This window comes from Fistularia commersonii, chromosome 4, assembly GCF_037954325.1.
Source record: "Fistularia commersonii isolate RoL2024-O1a breed Wild chromosome 4, RoL_Fcom_v1.0, whole genome shotgun sequence".
Classification (NCBI taxonomy): domain Eukaryota; kingdom Metazoa; phylum Chordata; class Actinopteri; order Syngnathiformes; family Fistulariidae; genus Fistularia; species Fistularia commersonii.
In genome coordinates, this window is record NC_141287.1 from 14327664 (window position 1) to 14351769 (window position 24106).

The window sequence follows — 24106 nt, forward strand, 5'->3', positions numbered from 1 at the left end:
TGACGCTGTGCTTCGTTTCCTTTATTAGACTCATTAATCTCAGACTATACAACAAGGTACTCCTGCTTCGTCTCCGATGGTACACTCGGTTCTACTTTATTGACAAAGATGTGAAATATGCGTTTGAAAAAGCCAAGCTGGGACCAATCATGGCTGGCACAGTGGTGAGAGGGGCAGGGTTTACCCATTATGGGTCAGCTGTCAATCCCAGACATAAACCCAAGGTCAACTGTGAGTCTTTGATTAACCCGCCAACTGCTTTTGGATAGACAGAGGAAGAACGAAAGGTGGACAAATTAAACAATTAAATTGAGCTTAATTGTTGCTCATTCAAATCCTGTCACACTGTACGGATGTGAAAAGTTACAAAAGCAAAAGTAAAGATTGTGTCTGTTTTCTCTCTTGCTGTAAAACATAGCGAGCCAGTGGATGTGATGTTCAGCATACAGTTTCTGAGATCTTAGCCGAGGGCTGATGAGATCGATTGGACCAGATCAGATCCTCGATCCACGAATCCTCTTCCTCCTCCTGATCCGTCCCGTTAATGGAAGGAGGAGGAGAAGAATAAGGGCTCTCAGTTGAGGCTGGGCCTCCTCCTCAGGAGCCCTGCGTCATGACCGGCTTCTGCAAGAGACAGAGAACGAGGCGGTCATCGCTTGCCGCCGGCTGATCGGACGTCAGACAAACGATCGGTCAATTGATTGAATCTGTAGCGGTGAAGACGTGAAGAAGGGAAAGGAAGAAAAGAAAACAACAACCCAGAAGTGGAGAAGCCATTGGCAATCAGATGAAATCATTTGCAGCTTCTTTGAAAACTAGTACATTTTTGATTTTTCATTGATTTTCAGTAATCAGTTCTTCTTTGGCCCCCTTCTACTGCTGTCTGTCTGCGACCGATGTCATTTCTTGGAAAGCAGCCTGATGAGGAGAAATTTAAGAAGGCAGCTACAGTCACTGGGCTACTGATTGATTGGGAGCATCAGCCTTGGTAATTGATCAGTGAGAAGGAGCGATTTCCTCAACCACCACAGAACCCCAACAGAAACTGGTTGTCCCGTCAGCAGAGTTCATCTCCAACTTCGATCTTTGCATTTTTTTTTTTTTTACGATGCTCTCGGGGGAACGATCCCTGATGTGGGGAAGGGTTCCACCGGAACGGCTGAAAGTGAATTGTTAAAATAATTCGGACTCTCAGAAGGGTCAGTCTCAGAGAGTGACCTGAGGTTCTGCACCACCACGTGGGCACCAGGTCTGATCTGGGCTGGAGATGAACTCATGGACAGTACCGCAAATCAGGGTCGTACCGCACAGGTGGCCCTGGGTTTGGCCGCAGCCACTGGGTTCCTCTGTGTTAGCGAGCCCCTGTACTGGGAGTTCCGCACGAACCTGCCCACCTGATCTGGAAACACACGGCAAGGGGGTTCATATATGGACCTCTGGCGCCATGGCAAGGGGCACAAGTTCACACCACGCCAGGCCGTGGAATTGTTACTATGGTAGCAAATGGCCGACACCAGAGTTGGTTCAGTCCCAGAACCAGGCATGCTAAGACGTTAGGTTTGGAATCAAGGGGTTTCCTGTTGTGTTCCACCTCCACCCTCCACCTTGGAACATACCAATCCCACTGTGGGGAGACCAGATCCTGCCGATGGCCACCAACGTCTCCGATTTCCGTCCTTTCTGGCTCGACGTACAATCTAAACCCACCTTGGTGGTGCTCACAGGAAGTAGGTTCTACCGATGGAGACGTCCACATAGAAATGTGACCGTTCAAGCTGAAATGTGTTTAAGTTCCCACCGTCCTCCTTCCCCAGGTTGCTCTTCATCTGCAGGCCTTCAATCCAGCCAGAAGTTCTAAATCTGGATGGACTTTTCAAAATAAAATACTTCCATCTCATTGTCATTAAAAAAAAGAAAAAAAAAAAAAAATAGCCCAAACGCCAGGTTTCGTGACTGAATATTCCGGAGGATGAACTGACCCCCCCCTTCCCTCCGCCTCCCCAGCCCCCCCACCATGTGACTTGCCAAGAAGAGGGAGAAAGAAAGCGTATCTTCGTGTTTAGAGTTTAATCCATTTAAGATGTTCCAGGTTGCGGGGTGAGGACTCACTTGTGGGAAAGTTGTGGGAGAGTCTTCTGGTCTGGACGGGGATCGAGGACTGGAAACAAACAAACACAGACAAACAAACGTGAGAACGTGGGAAAACGGTCGTCCACATGTCCGCCAACTGAACGACTTTCGTGGGGTTTTGAAGAAGGAGAGTATATTCAGGAGCTTATAATACTGGACGATGAAACCTAAATGCTTGGTTTACTTTGTCCTAACAGCCGCGAGGGATCACATGATGGACTTCCAGGCAAGGATCTTCCTCCTCAAACACTAAACCACTTCACGTCTCTTCTCTTTTGGACGTTCTAGACACTCTCAGACAGAAGAGGTAAGAGGTCCAGTGGCCTGATCGCTAACGCCGCAATTGTAGTTTGACCACAGTTCAGAAGCCCTGAGTTCTAACAGAGCTTGTGAAACCCTGCTAACGTTCCAAGTGCCTCCAGGTTTGTGAGTGTTCCCTCCTCACCTTCCTCCTGCGTTCGGCTGGCAGGCCGGCAGCGTTCAATGCCGCGATCCTGTTCTGGATGTTGTAAACCTTGGGTGGGGAAGGGGAGAAAGGGGAGGCTTTTATTTGTCATCCTTCGAGAGTGAATCTCCAGCGGGAAGCCCCAGCCCCTGGCCTCACCTCGCTGCGGGCATTCTGGACGTCAGCGGCGGCCTGAGCGACCTTGTCCTCCAGCTCCACCAGGAGTGCCCTGGAGCCCCTGAGGCAGGCGGAGCTCTCCCTCCTCTCTGCGCCGTCCGCTGGGGGGAGTATTTGGCGAGGAGATGGTGGGCGGAGAGGGTTCTGAAAGCATAGTGGCCGTGTCGCTGTTCAAACGCGAAAATTGACAAACACATCCAAGTGTACCGGACAAGAACATGCCAAACACCAACAATGCCATGTGAGAACTTTAGGTTTCTCAAGCTGGGCTGAGCTCTGGACCCCGGGGGTTGGAGGGGGGGGAAGAAGGAGAAGGATAAGGAGAAACTCCAGGTTCCACAATGGCAGTACTAGAAATCCACTTCCTCACAAAGTCAGGTCTTCCCCTCTTCCTTCATGCCAACACAAGTTGCTGGAGATCCAGATCGTGCACACCGGGAGTTCTGCTGGGTTGGCCCAAGAATGACTGGACACCTCAATACGCCAGCCCTCATGACTGGCAGGTGACTCGTCAAGACTGAACGAAGTTAGAAACCAGAACTGACCCAACTGACCGATCCAACGCGTCACATCTGACCCGCCACCTCAGTTGTTCTGGATCTTGATCCACATCCTGTTGAGAATGTCAGCATTTGTCCAAATGCAACAACTTTTTTTGCCCCCGAGGAAACGTGGAGTGTTTATGAAGACGAACTATCTGACCTCTTCCTCCGGCAGATCAGACTGGATATTGATTTTCACCAGCGACCAGTAGGGGTTCCAGTGAGCCCCCACAGCTTTGGGACACACGGCACCAGAACCGCCCTCCCCTCCTGGCTACGGACTTGTACCCCGATGGGATCCTCTACCTTCGGAGAGTCGGTGGACTGAGGCTGCATCTCATCGCGAGCAGACCCCGCGGTGCTCGCTCTGGACCCCGGTCGCGACGGCACACCCTGATGGCTGCATCCTGCCGCTGCTTCCTCCCCCTCCTCCCTGGCCTCCTGCTCCTCGGCCTCCTCCTCAGAGCTCAGGCTGTGGTCGCTGATGCCCCCGGTCATCTCGTGCAGCTTCCTCCTGAGCTGCTGCTCCTCCAGGTCGGCCTCTTCCCACTGAGGTAGTGGGGAGGCACTGCCGGGGAGGCTGGCAGCCTCGCCGGGCTGCAGGAGGGACCAGAGGACACAAAGTCAAACCACAAGAACCTTCAAGATCCTCGGTTCGAATCTGCACATTCACACTTTTATGACTTTTTCATTATTACAGCCTATTCGCCCTTCCATTCATAACTTATTTGATGAACCTGGTGACTGTTTTTGGACTGTGGGGGGAAGTTGGAGAACCCGGAGAGAACCAAGGCAGGAGAACATGGAGAGAACACATGCAGAAAATCTAATCTGGGGAGTCGACCGACAAATGTGTTCCTCTGAAGGTGCTTCCGTTTGAACGCTCAGCAGAAACTGCGGCAAAACCCGGTGCGTTGCATGGCCTCACCGTGCTGCAGGTTGGAGCGACCTTTTGCTCCAGGCGATTCAGGAGGGTCTCAATGGCCGAAACCCGTCTGTTCAGGTCGGTGATCTGGGGGGAGAAGGAGAAGGAGCCACAGAGGGAACAGCTGAGTCTGTTTCTCATGAGAAAAAAAAGGGAACAGCAAAGTCACTGGAGGCTGGAACCTTGGAGGCGTTCTCAAGGTTTTCCACTAAGAGAGTTTTTTTTATCATCTGTCTCCAATCGAAGCAAACTGAATGATTCCTTGCCTGGTGTTGTTTGCTGTGATTGGTCCTGAGAGTCGCTGCCTTTGCTCCCATTTGGTCGACCATTCTAAGCAGCTTCCGAATCGGCCAGTCAGGGGCTTCACGAGCATACCGACCAGACCAGCCGACCAACAACTAGATTCCTGTTAGATGCCTGCCAGTTTTCTGAGTTATAGTCTAGAACTTGACAAGGCAGAAAGGAAACCAACAGAAACCATTTCCCCGCCCACTTAGGAGGGAAGGCGGTCTACACCAAGAACTTTTGTGGGGGAAGAATATCTTTTCCCCATCGGTGGGAAAATGAGCTGGACCGGTGGGAACCACCATGCCAGGAGGTTTAGTCCAGGGCTGAACTTGACCTCCACCAGTTTTAACACCGGTTGCTTGGCAACTCAGCCCCGGGAACAACTACAGAACAATTACAAAGTGGAAACCACTAAGAGCTTTGGACAACATATGCACCCTTGTTAGGGGACATGTGGAGACAGTCAAGTGATAGAGCAGTGGCAATGAGATGTTGAAAATCAACAGAAATATCATCACAGCAGCCCTCTGACCCAAGACAAAGGTTTAATCCGTGAAAGAATCACAGATAAGAAGTCAGTGATGGCTCTTCTGGTCCTGTTTGCTCTTCAACTGCAGGTACTTTTCTCTGGTCTGGTTTTAAGAAGAGTCTTTGAACAAAAAGTCAAAGCGGTTCTCCTGACCTGCGGAGGATGGTGGGCAGAGCTCACACTCTCCCTGGAGATGTGATCGCCAAGGTCGTCCTCCTCGTCGGAGTCGTCGGGTCCAGGCAGGTAGCTGCTGCTGCCCCGGGGGCAGCCGGCACTACCGCTGCCGCACGAGGAGTAGCTGAGCCGGGAGAGGGAGCGGGATAGAACGCTGCGGTAGTCTGGGTACGGGTCGTCTGGAACATGAACGGCAACATCCGCCAATCAGAAACATCCAGGCAGTAGAATCGAGGTGCTGTGTGAATTCAAAGCTCGATGTCTTTGAGTTTCTCCCCTGTGCCGAGACTCTCCGATGAGATACTTTTGGTGGACTGCTGAATGGACACCTCCTCCAGAGGTCATCAACTGTAGCGGATTTGTCTCTTTTCCCCTCCATACCTGCAGGGGAAGACAATCCCAGGTCCAGTCCCATGTCGCGGCCAAAGCCCGGCCCCTTGTGCTGCTCTTCTAGGATGTGGTGAAAGACGGAGGCCGCTTCGCCTTCGGCGATCAGCGACTCCCTCCCGCCCTCGTCCGCCACTGGGGTGCTGCAGGACTCGGGTTCCTAGCAAGCAGAAGGAGAAGGGGAGGGTCAGGGAGGAAGAGCTGCTCACTAAACCAAAGGCAACTCCGCTGTGACAGAGTTATGAAACCTCAAACCCCACTTGCAGAAAGGATCAAACATAAAGTGCAATTCTATAGGATACCCTGATGGGGCGCAGGCTCACAGATACACCACCGGGTGGTAGCGTTGCGTCCTTTCAGTCCCTTTCTCACAATCAAACCTCAAGTTAAATACATCAGAAGGACCAGTGATTTTTTTTATTTTTTATTGAGGCTATCTGGTTTTATCTCGCATTAAAAGAAGTTAGAGGTTCTAGGTCAGGGGTGGTCAAACCTTTTGGCTCAGGGACCGCATTGACTTAAAATTTGACAGATGGGCCATATCACCACAAGATGCGATACATATAAAAAAAAAAAAACGCGTTTGTTAACAGTTCACATCAGACTCATATCAGATTCATCTGACATTTGTCTGAACATTGTCTGACATTTGCTTTGAAAGTAAAACCAGCTTGGTTTTGAAGGCTCTGACGTGCTTGCATTTCATGCACAAACCTTTTTTTCCTTTGTAGCTTCACGTGCAGCTCATTCATGTGTCAGTATGTCCGCAGTAAAGGCTAAATCACAAAGCCAATCTGTGCCATTCAGCTCAGGAAAAATCTCAAGTCATCTCAAGTAGCTCCAAAAATGAAATAATCTCCTGTTTGAGTTCCCACCTTCACTGATCCAATCATTCAATCATTCACATCAAGGATGAATTCCGTAACACTCTTTGTCGGGCCGGATTGAAAAGACCAACGGACCAGATGTGGCCCGTGGGCCGTAGTTTGCCCACCCCTGTTCTAGGTGGAACTCAGCTCCTGACAAGGAAGATGAACCTTTCTGTATGAAATGGCTTATAGGAATCAGTGAAACTTCTTTCGTCTCCGAGGGGCCACGTAGAAAAATTGATGTATCTTGGATGTCTTACTGAAGTAGCAAAGATTTACACGGATCATCTGCATGATGGATTTCCAGGTTATGTTCTTCTGCAGGTAGACCATCAGCAGGTTCAGGTAAACTTCACTGGATGACTACCTTTAGAGGGAGGCGGAGCTACAGGACAGGGTATTTTTTCACCCCTTTATCGCTGCACTCAAGACCAAAGATCTGGATGCAATCCCAGATCGCCGCATGGCAAAATATGTTGGAACATAATGGAAACAGACGGCAGGAAACAGCTCATTTATGCTTTGCAGAAAGACATTTTCATCGTTTGGAGAAATGTATAAAAAGCCTGTGTTGTTACGGCACCTACCTGGTTGGATCCGCCTCCTGCCGTGGTGGCGTAGTCCGAGTCCAGACCGAAGTCGATTGGGTCGACCGTTAAACGCCGTTTGGTCTTTTTATTCTTCAGCGGGCCGGAAGGAAACCGTAGCAGCAGGAGGAAGAGAAGCAGAGATGTAGATTAAAACCAGGGAACTCCTTTGAGAACCGGAGAAGAACGTTGGTGCTTCCAGGGCGCTCACGCTGCTTCGATTAACACCCTTGTAGTGAAAACATGGCCGTCTGGCCAAGCTGGTTCCACGGCAGAACACCAGAGAGGAGGTTTAACACTGCCAGATGATGAAGAACGTCATGCGTCTCCTTAATTAGCACTAACTGACTCGGTTCCTGGAGGTGTTGATATTGGAGGATCTCGTCAGGATCTGGCGGCGAAGGCTCCTGCTTCTGCTGCCCAAATCCTTCTGACCTCGAACCCGACCGAGCGGCTGGGCTCTGAGTCCGAGACGATGGCCTCAGAGATGCTCGGAATGACACCTCGGGGAGAACGGGAGAACATTTCCCAACATTCTCAGTTAAATCAAACACAGTTTCTCTGGGGTAGCCAATTCATCTGGTGAGAAACTGCGGCCTGTCAGTCACAGAGGTGATGTGATTATCCGGGTTTCAAAACCCCCGAGCGCAGTTGGCTCGGTTACGTCAAAGAGGTTCTCAGCCAATTTACAAATTGCATTACCTCGAACTCGTGACTCCACATGGACTCAGGCCTTCTTACATGAGAGCCTGGATTTTCTGAGACTCAAACGATATTTTATATATATTTTTTAGTGTCCCTGAGCTTGCATTTGAAATAGTCCGCCATCATCTCGATGTTTTGCGGGAAGCCGAAAAAGGAGGGACGAGATCCAAGTGAGCCGACAAGTTTGCATTCTGGTCAGAGTCGTGTTCTGGACCGCTCTGCGTCCACGCTATTGATGCCGCCCCCACTGTGGGAGTACCAAATATTGAGCATACCCGCTGTTTGACCTGGCTTCAGACAAACAACATGGGAAAGAACAAATCCTTAAACTCAAAGATCCAGTTTGCGTTCTCCGTTCCATTTCGGTTTTGGTTTGCTCACATTCACACAGCGGCTTTGAGCTGCACTTAATCACATGTCACTAATTGGCGCCTGTGCATGGTAGTGTTGGCTGCACTCTCTGGTCTCCTCTGGGAAGAAGAACTGTTCTTTTGCCCTCGATCATTCTGGAAAATTAAAAAAAGGCAGCACCTTCAGCAGCATCTGGTTGTCATGTCAGTATCTAATAGGAACAATCCTCACTGGGGATCCGAACCCTATTCTACCACGCGCACATGGACGCGGGTTGGGGATACCAGGGCTGGGTGGAGGTTTTTGTGGCGGGCCCGGCCCGTTTACCCTAATGCTGTGATTAAACCCGAGGGGCCAGCTGGGAACTGCTCTGGTACAGAAACGACGACCCTGCACTCTGCTGAGGATCACTGTTCTAAACAATGTGCTTTAGATAGACGAAGGAACGTCTATCTAACCTGGTGTCTCCCCGCCTCAGTTTCCATCCTCAGTGGACTCAGAGGAACATTATCAAATGTCTCTGATGAGCTCCGAGCAGCGCCCCCTGCAGGTCCCACCAAGTCCTCATCGATGGTCGATGAGAAGCTCGGCTCGGGGGCCGAGGTTCCGCAAAGACGGAGCCGGACAAACTTTCAGATCCGGGAACGTGATGAGTCCCGGTGGCCTTGTGAACCGCCACCAAACTGGGCCTGGGATTATTCACTCGGTTGTTTACAACTGCGAGTTACCCGCGACCCCCGCCCCTGCATGGGAGCAGCTGCGCTGGATCTCACAATCCTGCCACGGTGGTAACAAGAAGAGGGCGCCAACTTATAACTTTCACTGTGAGGATCTGATGGTCATCAACATCCTGCTCAGTAGGGCATCCTCTTCCGGACAGCACCTTTTAGATTTGCCTTTGTATGTTGAAGAGGTTTGTTGTCCGATGGGCTGCCGAGAGTTTCCCTACCTCTTTGTAGTTCTGAGAGTCGACCGTGTCCAAGTGATGGTCCTCAAAGCCGACAACTGGAAAAGAAGGAAGCCAGAAGTGCTAAGACGATGGGGTTTGTCGTCATCTAGTCATTCATTATTTATACCACTTATCCTGCACTCAGGGTCCCAGGGCTGATGGAGTCTACCGTAGCTGTCATTGGGCGATGAGGTTCACCCTGGACCAGTCACAGAACCACATGTAGAGACAGACAACCATTCACCCTCTCATCCACACATCTGGACAATGTAGGGTCTCCAATGTACCTCCTGCATATGTTTGGACTGCGTGAGGACCCCGAGGAACCCCACGCAGACAACAGGAGAACATGGAGCCGTGGGAATCCAACTGGGAACCTTCTGACTGTGCTAACCACTGCACCTGCAAATCCCAGCCAGTGCTGAGCCAGTCAAAACTCTGACGCGTCATGGTAACCATGACAAAACATCACCTCCGACTCATGGAGATCCTCCAGACTCTTCCCTTCCGTCTGTGGGAAGCATGCGGAGCACGGGCCCGGGCCGGAGCTGGAGCATCCTGTGTTTTCTTTGGCGGAGCAGAAATTCAATGCATGGCTCCGAGCGCATGGAGCGAGATTAAAATCCAGAATGGACCATGAATAATTCAGAACCATTGGTGGTTCACTTCCCATTGAAGTGATCGGATCCGAACTGGAATGAACGCTCCGCACGCCCTCTGGGACCAAAATCAGAAACTAAACAAGATCAGGTCCAGATCAGTGTAATAGGTGCTTCCGATGCACACACGCACACACACACACACACACACACACACACACACACACACGCACACACACACACAAAAAAGAAGATTTTGAGGGCGTAATCAATCATCTTTGGTTCAGTAAAAATTATGTTTTTGCTCCTTTTCGCCGCTACTGCTGAACCCCTCAGGGCACATTTTCAGGAACTCAACTGACACTGACATCCCTGGAGCCTCAACTACGCTGACCAGTGGTTGCTGTTAGTAGAAGTAGTAGTTGTTGGTGCTGTCAGTCGTAGTCGTAGTGGTGGTAGTCGTGGTCATTTTTGTTGCTTTTTGTTGTTAGTGGCAGTTGTTGTTAGCAGTAGTATTGGTAGTAGTTGTTGTTTGTAGTGGTAGTTGAAATTGTTATAATCAGTACTACCGTATTTTCCAGGCTATAAGCCGCTACTTTTTTCCCACGCTTTGAACCCTGCTGCTTAAACAACGATGTGGCTAATCTATGAATCTTGGCTAATGGCCATCATGCGACGCTCTGGCAGAAAGTGCAAAAACAAAGCGCAAAAACGCAACAGGTCAATGCCAAATAAGATGCTAGTTTTTGGTGCACTCAACGCAAAACGCAGCCCGACATGCAAAATATTTTTCACACCTATGTTTTTGACATCAGCGTGAATCGTGCATTTAAAGCGTCACTCCGAGGTGAGTGGGAGGCTTAAATGACCAGCGGTCAGGAATCGTACACAAAAATTGTCCGCATGCAGAGTGCATCGTTTTCTGAGGTCTGCAAGTGGATCCTTACAGGATGGAGCAGGTTTCCAAAGGCTGGACTGCTGCGTGAAGAGAACAGCACAACTTCAGAGGTAACTGTGCGTCAAGACGAAAGTGACATTGCGAGCGACACCGACAGAGAGACTGAAAAGGTGTGTGCAGTGATTTTCCAAGGCTCTTCAATTCCAATACTAAAGAAGACTTCAGTCTTTTTTATTGCACAGGAGGAGGATCAATAAAGCCATCAATGACTTTTCTGTTTTGTTCGATCAGCTTTTTTGCTTGGATGTTACAGGCACCGTTTGGAAACAATCAATTAAGGTATATAAATAAACATTTACAAAATCTTGCTGTGTTAATATCTAATTTCACATGGATATCTGTGGCTTATTGTCCAGCTTATATGTAAAAAATATTTCTCTTTTCTTTTAATATTTAGTGGGTGCGGTTTATATTCCTATGCGCACTCATCACAACAAATCAACCTTCTCCATCTAATCCTATTCTCTGTATCCTCCTCTCTTACACCATCTAACTTCATATCCTCTCTCACTACATCCATAAATCATTTATTTTGTTTTCCTCCAGACCTCCTGCCTGGTAGCTTCAATTCCAGCATCCGGCTACCAATATATTCACTATCCCTCCTCTGTACGTGACCCAACCATCTCCGTCTGGCTTCTCTGACCTTCTCTCCAAAGCATCTAACATGTGCTGTTCCTCTGATGGACTCATTCCTGATCCTATCCATCCTGGTCACTCCCAAAAAGAACCTCAACATCTTCATCTCTGCGACCTCTAGTTCTGCCTGCTGTCTTTTCGTCATTGTAACGGTTGTCTACCTTTCCTTTCATTCTGGCTGATCGATTTCTACCTCATAGTATCCCACCCACTTTCTCCACTCAAACCAACCTGCTTGAACCAGTTACTTGACCTCTTTTCCACAATCTCCTACGCTCTGAACTGTTGACCCAGAGTTCTTGAAATCCTTCACCTTTTTAATCTCCACTCCCTGTAGCCTCACCGTTCCACCTGGGTTCCTCTTATATACGTATTCTGTCTTTCTGTGATTTCCGCAACTTTCATTCCAGGGTCTTTCATTCCTCTCCTTTCCAGAGCATACCTCCACCTCTCTGGATTTTCCCTCAACCAGTTCCCTGCGCTCACTACAGATCACAATGTCATCTGCAAACAAATTCCGGTGCGCTCTTTAGTCCGGAAAACACGGAGGGTGTAGTTGTTGTTTGTAGTAGCAATGGTAGCAGTGCATGCTGATGCTCATAGTTGGGGTTATTTTTAGTAGTTTTTATAACTACTGGTAGTGTATAAGTTATTAGCAGCAGTTGTTGCTGTTAATAGCTTATGTTAGTCATAATAGCTGTTGTTAGTTGTATTTGTTGAGATTAATGTTAGTGCAGGTGGTCCTCACTTAATGATGGCGTTACCTTTCAAGGGGTCTGTCGTTAAGCAAGTTGGTTGTGAAGTGAAACACCACTTCTACCATACAACCGTACAGTATTTGCATGCATATCGGCCATTTATACAATGCTATTTGACCTTTTTTTTCCTTTATATTTTATATTTGCATGAATATAGGCCAATTATAAGCGCAGGTAAGCATGTACAATAAAAACTCACCCACAACTCTGCTGCCAGCACATTCCACGCGTATTTTAATACTATCTCAAAGCCCGTCGTAACTCACAATCGTTGTTAACCGAGTACGTCATTAAGTGAGGACCACCTGTAGTGCTACTAGAGTAAGTAGTAGTTAGTAATTAGTGGTTCATAGTAGTAGTCGTAGCAGTTGGTGTTGTAGTAGTTTTCATTGTTCGTAGGTGTAATTGTTGTTTGTAGTAGTTGTTGCTAAGAGAAGCTGTTGTTAGTAGCAGCAGCAGTACTAGTTCTAATAGTAGTGGTAGTCATGGTAGCAATGGCAGTATAAGCTGTGCTGGAGGCTCTGAGGACTCACCGTGGACCTCCGGCATGCTCTCGGTGTCGTATTCACGTGGCACTGGAAAGAGATGGGAGATGGGACGATGTGTTTAATGACGCCTGCAACAAACAGACGGGGGCCGGAGACGGAATCACAACCAGGACCAGGACCAGGCTCAGGACCAAGGCCAAGACCGGGCCCAGGACCCGGGTCTACGACCAAAGCTAGAAACCAAAGCGTCTTCAGAAGGGTTGCCGCCACCCTCTGAGCTGTGGGGGCCTGGCGGACCGCCGCAGAATGCATACAGTGAAGACGGCTGAAGAATGTGTGTGTATGTGCGTGTGTGTGTGTGTGTGTGTGTGTGGACAGTCATGCAAGCTGTATTTAATCCAGGAATGTCTCTGCGCGACTCCTGCCCCCACTCTCATAGCGCATCTGCTAATGTGCCTGTTTACGGCCGTGTTTTCATGGAGAAATGACGAGGGCTGAGCTTTATCCTCATCTTCTCATCCTCCTCCTCCTCCTTGCCGTCTCGCTCTCTCCTCCTTCGATTCCAGGCACAGAACAAGAGACATGTGACCGGCCGATCACAAGGCCCCACTCCCCGAGCCCCCCCTCCCTCGGGGTGAGTCAGAGGAGCAGGAGGTCCAGCTGTCCTCCTCCCCCTTCTTCATTCATCTGACCGTTATCTCTCTTGGAGAGACGCTGATGTTTAATAATAGACTGAATTTGCATCGACGGATGAACAACACCGGGAGGGTTCCTGAGAATCTTCCAGCAGGGGATGAACAGTGAAGGGTCCTTCTTGGACCGCGATGCCAGGAGATTTTCCGTGCAGACAATCTCAACTTTGCACACACAGGAAAAAAAAAGGGAAATTTAGTTTCAGGGCTGGAAATTGGATTTTGGTGGCTGAATTCCAGGTTTGGTGGTTGACGATAAGAGGGCGGCATCTGATGGCCCCAAATGACTCCATTGTTCATTTTCACATTGTACACTTTCCCTTGTTTTTCTGTGAGGCTGGCGGATTCAACCGTGTTGAGTTCTTGGGGGAGGGGCTAAAAAAAACAGTGCACCTGATGCAATTTGACCTCTGGCCAGCAGGTGGTGTGTGCCTTCTAATGGCCACTTGAGGACAATCAGTTTGGGGATAAAAGAAGGGAGCGTTGTCTGCCATGACGACAGGAAAGGACCCTTCCAGTTGACAGAATCAGTCTTCACCGCAGAAAAGTAGTACCTTTTAACTCTCAAGCACTGTGAAAAGTGTGTGTACACACACACAGACGCACACATACACACAGGGTGGTATGCGATGGGTTGTTCCTCCTGGACTTTAAAGATCTTCGACCCTGGCATGAACCCCGTCATGTGCCGACCTTGTTCTCGCATCACGCTCGGGTTACGCAGGACAAAAAACTTGTCAGTCCACAGTTAAGGTGGAGGAGATTAAGGATGGGGGGGGGGGCTTTGGCCTGAGTTCCCCCCTCAGGCCACAGGGGAAGAAAAACAGTGTCTTTGGTCTTTAGACTAGAAGTAATCAAAAGTGGTCTTTCCTTCTGATGGGCTCCGCCCCCAAAAGGACAGTAATGTCACCTGTAGCCACTCCTTTTCCAGGAGGGACCGACTGGTGAGCAGGAGCTTCATAGCCCATCGGAAATTGGAGCAGGACACAGAGAAGTGCCTCTTTGAGAACCCACAGTTCCCTGTGTGCACTGGGGGCAAAGGTCTTGTCGGGCGTACTGCAAAGAAGCACTTTACAACTTCTGTTTGTTTAACTTTGTAAAGGTTGCTACAGCATCTTCGTTCCCCTGCTGGTCTGAAGATACATGGTATGCTCCCTCAATTATCTCCTCTGTTGCGCAATCGCTTGGCTATATGTTGCAGTACTTTGACAAGAGCAGGTTCTCATGCCGAGATGGTACTTTGTCCTCAAGAAGGTGAAGAAATCCCTTCAGGAAACCTCAAAGTCATCTTGTTCGTAAAAACTTTTTACACTTCAGTTTTGTAGGGGTTCTAGAGACAAGGGAGACAAGAAAGTTGCACAAGTGCCTTCCGGGCTGTATCTGGCGGATTGCACCAACTGCACGTAGACCGCCAACGTGATGCCCTCCATCTTCTTGCCATGTCTAGAGGAGCAGTTGTAGCCCAAGATGCTCCCAGCGCTCCTCAGGAATGCAGCTCAGAGGGTCATTTCCATTTGGCTGCGGTTCGGAAGCCCCTGGAGCATCTGGGTTATTGGGGATTTCTTGCAGGAATCCTAAGCAGACAGACAAACTAACAACCCTGCCCCCCCCTCCTGTGACCTGAGGCCAAGAAAATGCAAAGTGGTGGAGTGATGTTTGCTCAGACTCTTTGGAGTCAGGCTGACATTAGATGTCCGACTTGCGTTCTAGAGCGCCGGGCTCTCCAGCTGTCCAGAAGCAATGGGGGCTCTTGGCAGGCAGCGGCCCAAGGATTCAAAAAATGGCACGTTCTCCACTGCCAGTCTGAGGAACTCAACAGCCAGCAAGACAGTTCCAGCGATACTCTGGCTTTCCCATTAGATGGAGAAGCATTGGGACTTTCAGTTCCATGGTCCCCTACGGGGAATGTCCAAATGAATGCCTTAGAAAAGTCAAGGGTTTGTTTTTCTTCCTGGGATCTCTCAGTGGTGTCGATGAATTAATGAATAACCAATCGGTGAATGAATGCATGAGCTGGCAGCACTAAATGTAACTTTAGCAGCAGAGGTGTTACAGCCCCCCCTACCCCCAATTGGTCTTCCCATTTAAACTTGTCTGCCAGGCAAAGAGTGAAATCCTCACCTCCGAAGTCATCTGGCGAGAAGCTGTGCTCGCTGCCGTGCTCGCCGCTCAACCTCTTGAAGAGCGACCGCATCACCTTGGCACTGCCAAAGCGCTTGAAGCGAGCGCGAACGTTCTCGTGGTACCATTCCAATGTGCCAATCTTCAGGACCCTGGCAAGGTGGAGGAAAGAACACATGAGGTGCTAGGGCTACTGCTGTCGCCAAAAAGAGACGGGAGTGTCCTCCCGTCAGAACAGGAGGGCTTCACGTGTGGACTTCACGGGAGCATCGCCCCTTCGTAGTCTACCGAAGGGAGCCATCGGCCCCGAACCGACCAATCGTGGGTAGTGCCTACCTGGCCATGCGGCAGGGGTCGCACACCCAGCCGTGCTCCTTCTTGTTGTAGAGGCTGCAGGCCTTGCAGGTGAACAGGTGGCAGTCCAGACAGCGCCTCCTGCTGTTCACCAGGAACTTGAACGGCTGTAGGCAGCGGATACAGTGGGTTTCGGTCAGGCTGCCCTTGAGGCCCAGCAGCTCCCGCTTGGTATCCTCCCTCTCGATACGGGTCTTCAGCACCCTGGGGGGAGGGGAAGGTAGCTCTAAGGTTAGGTTTCAGGGTGCATGTGCATCTGCGTGTCCTCCTGCCTGAGTTCTCTCTGTGGGTTCTCCCCATGTTCTGCACGGATTCTCTCCATGTTTTCCTGCCCAAGTTCTCTATGTGTCCACCATGTGTTCTCCTTCCTGGGTTCCCCTCATGTTATCCTTTCAGAGTTCTCTCTGTGTGTCCTCCCCATGTTCTCCTGCTTGCTCCTCCATCCTCAGTCCAAAACATTCACTAGTTCATCTGAGACTCTAAATTATCCGTGGGTGTGAATGAGAAGGTGAATGTTTAGATGACTGACAGGTGACCTGTCCAAGGTAAACCCCGCCTCCTTGCCCAGTGACCCCTGTTGTCGGCTCCCCCAACTGGCCGGAAAGATGTCCCACTTCCTGTCTTGGTGTCTCGGCGCTCTGACGGTGACTTTCCAATGTGCCATCAATCTCCTGTCACCACCTCACGGAGCTTCGCCTCAGCGGGAGCAGAGACGAACCTCCGGCCAAAATGAGGGCCGGTCTCCACGGCAACAACGGCCATCACACACCAGCACGTCTTCGCCCGGTTCTCTGCGAGAAGCTCAGGAATGCGGGAGCGTCGACCAGATGCTCATTCAGATATGACATCCGTGAAGAATCACTTTGGGTCCAGTTCACACCGAACACTTCGCCGCTCCCCCCGCTGCCATCACATGAATCTTATTTATACCCTACAAAACAGTTTCCACTAACGAGGTGTTAATAACAAGGTTATGACTGCATGAATGGGGGGTGACGGCAGGACTCATCGATTGGCTCCAAGATCCAGATGAGTGACAGCCGCATGGAAACGTCTGGGTGTCAGTGCAGGGATGGGACTTTAGCCAAAGAGAATAAGCTAAATTAGCTTAAACTAAGTCATCTAGTTGTTAACGTGTTGGGCCGTCAGTCACACATTCACAGGTGGATGTCCATGACCTGGAAGGAGAACTTGAGAACATTCTTCATGGTGTCCCAAGGGGTTTTATCTTGAGCGTCAGGCGAGTCAGCTGTGAATGGAAGGAAAGGTGGGGGAGACGGCGGTGGAGCCGGAGATGCTGTGTGGTTTGGAGACAGTGAAAGGAACTGAAGAGACAAGAGGAAGCAAACCTGGAGGATGCAAGGATGAAGATGTTGAGGTTCTCTTTGGGAAAGGGAAATGGGTTGGAGTACAGAAGACTTCAGGCGAGCCATAAAAGGAGATAAGGGATGGGCCGAGGAATGAGGAGCCCCTCGGGGTCAAAGCCGATTCTTCTTTGGAGGCGAGTGAAGTGCTGCCGGAGGTCCTGACCCAACCTCTGAAAAAGGCGTCCCGAGTGAGGCCCGGCCTTTAAAGCTCGCCGCCAGTCCGTCAGACGGAAGTGTTCTGTCCTCTGCTCAGAGCACGCCGTCCTTCAGAGATGAAGATGTTGAGGTTCTCTTTGGGAGTGACCAGGATGGATAGGATCGGGAATGAATCCATCAGAGGGACGGCACATGTCAAATGTTTTGGAGAGAAGGTCAGAGCAGCCAGACTGAGATGGTTGGGTCATGTGCAGACGAGGGATAGTGAATATATTGATGGATGCTGGAATTGGAGGTCTAAAGGAAGACCAAAGAGAAGATTTAAGGGTCTAATGAGAGAGATTGGAAGTGAGTTGGAGCGAGAGAGGAGGATACAGAGAATAGGGTTAGATGGAGAAAGTTGATAGGCTGTGGCGACCCCTGGAGGGATCAGTCCAAAGGAGAAGAAGAGGAAGAAGAAGAAGGGTTAACTGTCAATCAGCCAACCTTCTCATTCTCACAGATGGACAGTTTAGCGTCTTCAGTGAACCTGCTGACTGGTTTCGAACCTGGAGAGAACCCAGGCGGGAGAACATTGAAAGACCACATCGGGAGAAACCAGGGAGAAACACATGGAGGGAACACACAGAAAGAACCCAGCTGGCCCCAGATCAGGCTGAGGTATCTTCTTCCTGGGTCAGGGAGAGAATGGGGAAGCCGGGGCAGAACCACCCATCCCATCCATCTGCTCCAGATCAGCTCTGGATGTTCCGCCCACAGGGACAGATCTTTCTGGAACGACCTCCTCACTCCGCCATCAGTAATTGGTTCCCCTCTAAAGTCGAGCGCTTGGACCACTTGACTGGAATTATAGTCCAGACCTAATTGGTCTCACATGGGCGGCGGCGTTTTCCCACAACACAGGGGCCTCTCATCCCACAGGTCACATGACCCGTCACGCTCCAAACGCCGACCCTCTGGACTTTTCTTCACCGTACCGGTGTCACATCTTCTCTCGTTGGTCTTCTCCTCCGTCCTCTCTGCTGGCTACAGCAAGACCTGCAGGTCTAGAGGAACCAGGAACATTAAGGGTTCCTCCATCCATGTGTGAAATGATGAAAAACAAGAAGTTAGCAAGCTCATTTGGCGACATGACTCGCCTCCTTCCTCCATCATCCTTTGGGAGAAGAAAAAAAGAATCCAGGAAGTGAAAAAAAGTCTTCAGATGAACAGGGTTCAAGGAAACTCTAGCTGCCATTTTTTTTCGGTCAAGAGCTGCTGGAAACTGTGAAGTAGCTGGAGGAGGAGGAGGAGTTCTTCCAGGAGCCAGAGGGACGCAGCTTCTGCTTTTAATAGAGCTGAGATGCGCTGATGTAACTCCAACCCTCACAAGCAGGCCCTTGTCTGGCAGGTGATTCGCTAGAACGGAGAAGAGGCCCTGAAGTCCTTGCTTGATGGGCACCTCATCTCAGACAGTTGGGGTCACACCAAGTGTCGCCTGGGCTGGAGATTCTGACCCCCCGCGTCCAGCAGGCTTGCTGTGAATTACTGAGTTCAAAGGTCACGGCCATGTTTGGTATCAATTGGAGAGGCGGAACTTGGGGGGGTGGAGAACCCAGGAGGCCCTCTGAGGTCTGCTGGATGCTGCGACATATATGCACCCACTTCCGTGTCGATGGTGATAGAACGTGGACCTTCTCTCTGCCCCTACTGTCCAAATTATCTCAAAAATTTCAAAAAAACAATCAAAGCAAATTATTATTAAAAGAGACTTATCAGTTTCTATATTGCAACCTGAAGTTGCTTGATGTTTTGATTCAAGTTCCCCTGAAGCCCTGGATCACCGTGGCGCCCGAACCAATGAAGGTCAAGCGAGAACGGTTAACCACAGGAGACAGAGGAGCCGCGAACCTCCAGACCTACCCCAGACGGTCCTCCTCCTTCTTCCTCAGATCGAAATCTCGCTGGACGACCTCCCACACATGCTTGGCCTCCTCGTCCGTCAGCTGGGAGAGGTCCAGTTTCTTGTTGGCGCCAGGCATGACTGTCAGCTGAGGGTGCGACCTGGGCACCACGCCAGCGGGCAGCATCCACAGGAACACCGCAAATCAGAAGAAGCAGGTCAATTTCAGATCATGTCATTCTCTTGATTTAACTGATTAAGGCCGCATGCTACGGGGTAGCAAGCCGCTAACGGACCGCCAAGTTGGTGTCAGACAAGATGGCGGGCACGACAGCTGAAGTGCAGACCGGTAGGAGAAGCCATTAGCGCTCTGCTCATCTGCTCCTCATTAGCTTGGTTAGCATCCTTTCTCGACAAATAGAAGTCACAGGAATATGGAAAATAATGGCAACCGGTCCTGCAGGCTCCCCGGTGAGGTCATTTCCTGTCACACCAAGGGTAATTTGACTCGATTGGAATTTGCGGTTTGGGGAATTAAGCAGAACTTGAACAGTTATTTATTGAAGTGCCTGACTGGGGTGTCTCCTTCAAACAACATCCACCCATTCATCTTCTTCCGCTTCCCCTGCACACAGGGTCGTTGCGATGCTATCCCAGCTGTCATCAGGCGAGAGGCGGGGTGCACCGGGTCGCCAGTCAATCGCAGGGTCGCATATAAAGACAAACAATCATTCACTCATTCACTCACTCATTCTTTGCAATTTTTCCCATTTCTTTTCAAATTAGCCTGCATGTTTTTGGATTGTGGGAGGAAACCGGAGAACCCGGAGGAAACCCACACAGACACGGGGAGATCATGCAAACTCCACACAGAAAGGTCTGAGGCTGAAGCGCTAACCACTGCGCCACCGTGCCGCCCTTAAAATAACAATAAATAAAAATAGAACACCTGCTGTGGTTCCACAGAACCAAAAAACACCTGCTAACATCCAGCTTAGCTAACAGTCCAGGCCATCAGCAGATCAATCCCATAATATTCACCCGATAAGAGGTTACACGGACGACCTTACTGTGATGATGGATGCTAGCGGTTCTGGGCTGCATGGTAACTGAGCCAGAATGACGTTTAAGCCAAAGACATCCAAGTGTATGGTGATCAGGAAAGGTTAGCTGACGAACTGGGTCACGCTGATGTGCAAGGTGAGGCCATTCCATCGATAAGGGAAAATCCAATCGAGTGCCTCGGGAAGTGGTTCGATGACTCACTAACTGACAGAAGGAACATCAGCAGCACAGGAAAAGAGACTGAGGAATGGCTGAAGAGGATCAAAAAAATCAGGGCTCCTGGGGAAGTTCAAAGCATGGCTTTACCAACATGGATTGCTGCCAAGGCTCATGAAGATCAACAAGTTCCTTCGAAGGTGGCTGGGAATCCCTGTAAGCTTCACTTCGGTAGACCTCAACATGAGATCAGGGCAGCTCCAATTTCCTCTGTCATCCATGTAGAGGAATTTAAGGTAGCAAAATGCAGAGTAATAATGGCATTCAGAGACTCCCAGGATGAACAAGTCAGACAAGCAGGCGTCCTCCAAAGATCAGGACACGAGTGGGCAGCTGACTCATCTGTAGCACGAGCTGAAAGTATGTTGAAGCTACATAACTTCATCGGAACGGCATCCACAGGAAGACAGAATCTTGGAACTTCCCAGGCCCGGCATTTGGGCAAGGCATGATCCAAAGAGAAAAGGGCCATGATCCAGGAGGAAATAGGGAACCTTGAGGAGGAAGATCGAAATGCAAGGGCAGTGGAGTTAGTGTCCCGGGGAGCATGGACCAAATGGGATCAGGAAGATCACGTGGGGAGATCTATGGAGACTGACACACATCCTGTCAGGTTGCAAAACAGCACTTGCCCAAGGAAGATACAAGTGGCGCCATGACAAGGAGCTCACGACAAGGTGCTCACTCGCTGACATCCTGGAGCAGGAGAGACGCAAGAAACGCCAACCATATGGGAGAGCAATGCCATCAATCAAGTTTGTAAGGGAGGGACAAAAGCCACCAACCACAACAACAAGCAATCTGCTGTAAAAAGCTGAATCATGGGAAATGAAGGTAGACCTGGGGGAAGACTACAATTCTCCAAGGTTGTCCAAACAACCCTGAGGCCAGACGTGCTACTGTGATCTGAAGAGGCAGGTTGTGAGAAGGCGTTAGAGAGAAAGAGTGCCTTATACCAGGATCTCTAGCATGATTGCAGGGGGAAAGGATGGCAGACATGGCTTCCCAGTCGAGGTCAGATGTAGAGGATTCCCTGCCCAGTCAGGGTGGAGAATGCTCACGGCAATAGGGGTGATGGGAAGCTTGCAGGACGGGGAGGCAGCAGAAAGAGCCTCCTGCTGGTTATGGAGCAGGAGAAAGGAGCCGAGCTGATGAGGTCCTTTCATAGTTGGGACTCTGTGAGTCCATCAGCAACAGCAGGACTTGCAAAAGTTCTCATCCTGTCTTCAATTTTAAGGAGCAGCACAATTAGAAGAATGGAGAATATGTCAGAAAAAAACCCCAAAGCAAAATAAGCCAAAGCCCGTCACCTTTGACCTTTGACCCAACTCCTACTAAACAAAGCATCCACCTGAGAATATCGATATAATTCATATCTAACACCAGAACACCTGAGAGCTCCTGCAGGAACAGCCCACCTTCATGGTGAATACACACATTTTACACCCTGTGCATTGAATAAGCTCTATGTCTCCATGGCAACGCACTGGTTTTTCTGATAACCTTTGCAAGCCTCTCCATTAATCAGAACTGCGACGTGGAGAGAATACGGCGCTGCAGGGTCAGGGGTCAGGCGTGAGATTGGCTCATTTCTGGTGTCACTCACCTAAAGACCATCAGCAAGAGCAGGAACACCTGCTAGCTAACTTCCAGGCTAATCTCCTGCGCAGACAACCAACCAGAACATCCTTGTGATCAGCAGAAGAATGCCTTCTATCAGCAGGTACATTCTTTTCAAAGTGGTGGTCACGGGTGTGCAGGGAAACCCAGAGGTTCATGTCTTCACAGTCTCATATGTTATAAAAGTAAACCAACGTGAGAATAATCCGGGTATTTGGTTTTGTGAGTGAGCAGCTGACGGGCCCTTTTTGGCGTTTCATTTTTTTTTTTGGAGTCTGGATTCAGTGAAAGTGATTTGTGACTCAATTATCCCTGTGTAAATCTCACATGACGGCAGAATGGCCTTCCATGCTGCGCTCTCACGAGAGAAACGTAAAAAACAAAATGACAAACTCTGAGACAAGAAGGTTTTTGTTTTTTTTTGTTTTTTCTTCTAAGCCTGTTTTCACCAGACACAACCGACTGTGACGGGATCTGGACGCATCAGTGGAGGTAAACACAGAAAACTGGGACGTTCACCGTCACCGTGGATACCGGACCCGAGCACGTGAAGCTTTGAAACGGTGCCAACCGGCACGGAACCGGAAATTCCCTTCATTGGCTTCTTCTTATCGGGTCCGACGACAAAATTGCATTGAGTTTGAAGAAACGACGGGAAAACGCGGAGAACCGAGGTACCTTGCAGAACCACCGCCCACTGACAAACCTGGAACCACGGAAACGGTCAATATTTGCCCAGTGGGCGTCAGCGGCTCGCCGCTTGACTCTGAAATCCACCCGGAGAACAAACAGCGCTAATCTTCTTTGGTCGATGGGCTTTCAGGGTCAGCGTGGCGCGGAACCCGGGAGCCGAGACCTAAAACCCTGCAGAACCCTTGCTTCTGGCCCGGCCAGCAGGTGTGCGGGACCCGTGAAAAACCTCCATCGGACAAAGCGGGGCCTCCGTTTCAGAGATGGTGAAAAGCACCTCCACAGAGAAGCGAGGTTCCTCCCGGTTCTCCCGGGCGGGCGGCGGAGATGTGGACTTACCTCGGAGGCCAATGAGGCAACGGGCAGACGTTCCTCAGCTGGAGCAGCAGGACGGACTGAGGGGCCGGAGGAGCTGCTAATCACATGTCCACTTAACTAGGAGGAGGGAGGAAGCACAGGAGCTGGAAGAGCTGCCTGCTCCTCCTCCTCCAGCTCAGCTCTCCTGCAAAAACAAGGTCTTAACTGAGCGCCCGCCCAGATGGTGGCGCCGGAGAGCGTCCGAGCACGGCCGGGGCGAGGCGGGCGTCGGACCCCCGGCTGGGTCACCTGACCCGGCGGCCACATCCTCCTCGTCGGAGTTGTTCGTCTGGTTTCTGGTCATCTGAACATTCAGGATTTGAGATTCAAAGCGTTTATTGTCACATGTACTGTGTAGAAACGTGTTTCCATGTACAATGAAATTGCCACTCTGCTGTCTGCAGTCCATTTGGATGTGTGCTGATAGGAAGAGTGTAAACATTATTATAAATTTGATTATGGATATGAAGTGCAATAGAACAGGGGCAGTGCAATAAGATATTTGAGTGCGGCTTGGTGTGTAACTCACAAAGTGCAGGTGCAACGATGAGTGCATCTGTAGAAACATCTGCTAACATCAGTGTTATTTCTGTCCATTCATTCATTTATCATCCACACCGCTCAGCCTGCACTCAGATCGCAGAGGGGCGGAGCTTCTACCTGCTGTGATGCGGCGAGAGGCGGGGTCACCCTGGGCCAGTCAATCACAGGGCCTCATACTAGCATTCACCCTCTCATTCGGACGAACAAACCTCTCCTTCTGGTTCAGGCCTCATGGAGACGTTCAGCCTGTTACCTTCATTCACTCACCTGGAGATATTCGAAGGCCTCCTCCGCTCCGGGAGGACTTCCTTGGAGGTCTTAGTTCCATAGTTCCATCTTTGTAGTTACAGCTAACAGTTAAGACAATTCATATTTCATTGTATTTCTTATTCTTCCTTCTTTCTACTATTATCTATTACTGTTATGTTTCTTACTTGAAACTCTGGAACAACAATTTCCTTCGGGATAAATAAAGTCGTTCTCATCTCATCTCATCTCATAAGCCTGGAGCTTCTTCATGGATGAGCCTGGGACCCCTGGTGG

At 50.0% G+C, this 24106-nt stretch overlaps 1 protein-coding gene across 3 annotated transcripts; it reads right to left on the reverse strand.

The window, feature by feature from the left end:
- On the reverse strand, positions 1 to 23137 carry mlphb (melanophilin b). Of its 3 annotated transcripts, XM_086144605.1 has the most exons (16): positions 23003 to 23137; positions 19093 to 19233; positions 15650 to 15871; positions 15314 to 15465; positions 12546 to 12587; positions 9059 to 9114; positions 7054 to 7146; positions 5592 to 5757; positions 5190 to 5389; positions 4223 to 4306; positions 3601 to 3891; positions 2735 to 2896; positions 2576 to 2644; positions 2110 to 2158; positions 1305 to 1399; positions 1 to 624 (listed from the first exon to the last, which is right to left on the reverse strand). In XM_086144605.1, exons 2-16 carry the CDS (start codon positions 19209 to 19211, stop codon positions 598 to 600), a joined length of 1827 nt encoding a protein of 608 aa, XP_086000731.1. In that variant the 5' UTR covers positions 19212 to 19233; positions 23003 to 23137; the 3' UTR covers positions 1 to 597. The 3 variants fall into 3 exon arrangements, with proteins under 3 accessions (XP_086000731.1, XP_086000730.1, XP_086000732.1); XM_086144604.1 differs by lacking the exon at positions 23003 to 23137 and having other exon boundaries at positions 19093 to 19264; XM_086144606.1 differs by lacking the exons at positions 1305 to 1399; positions 23003 to 23137 and having other exon boundaries at positions 19093 to 19264.
- Positions 23138 to 24106: the final 969 nt, after the last annotated feature.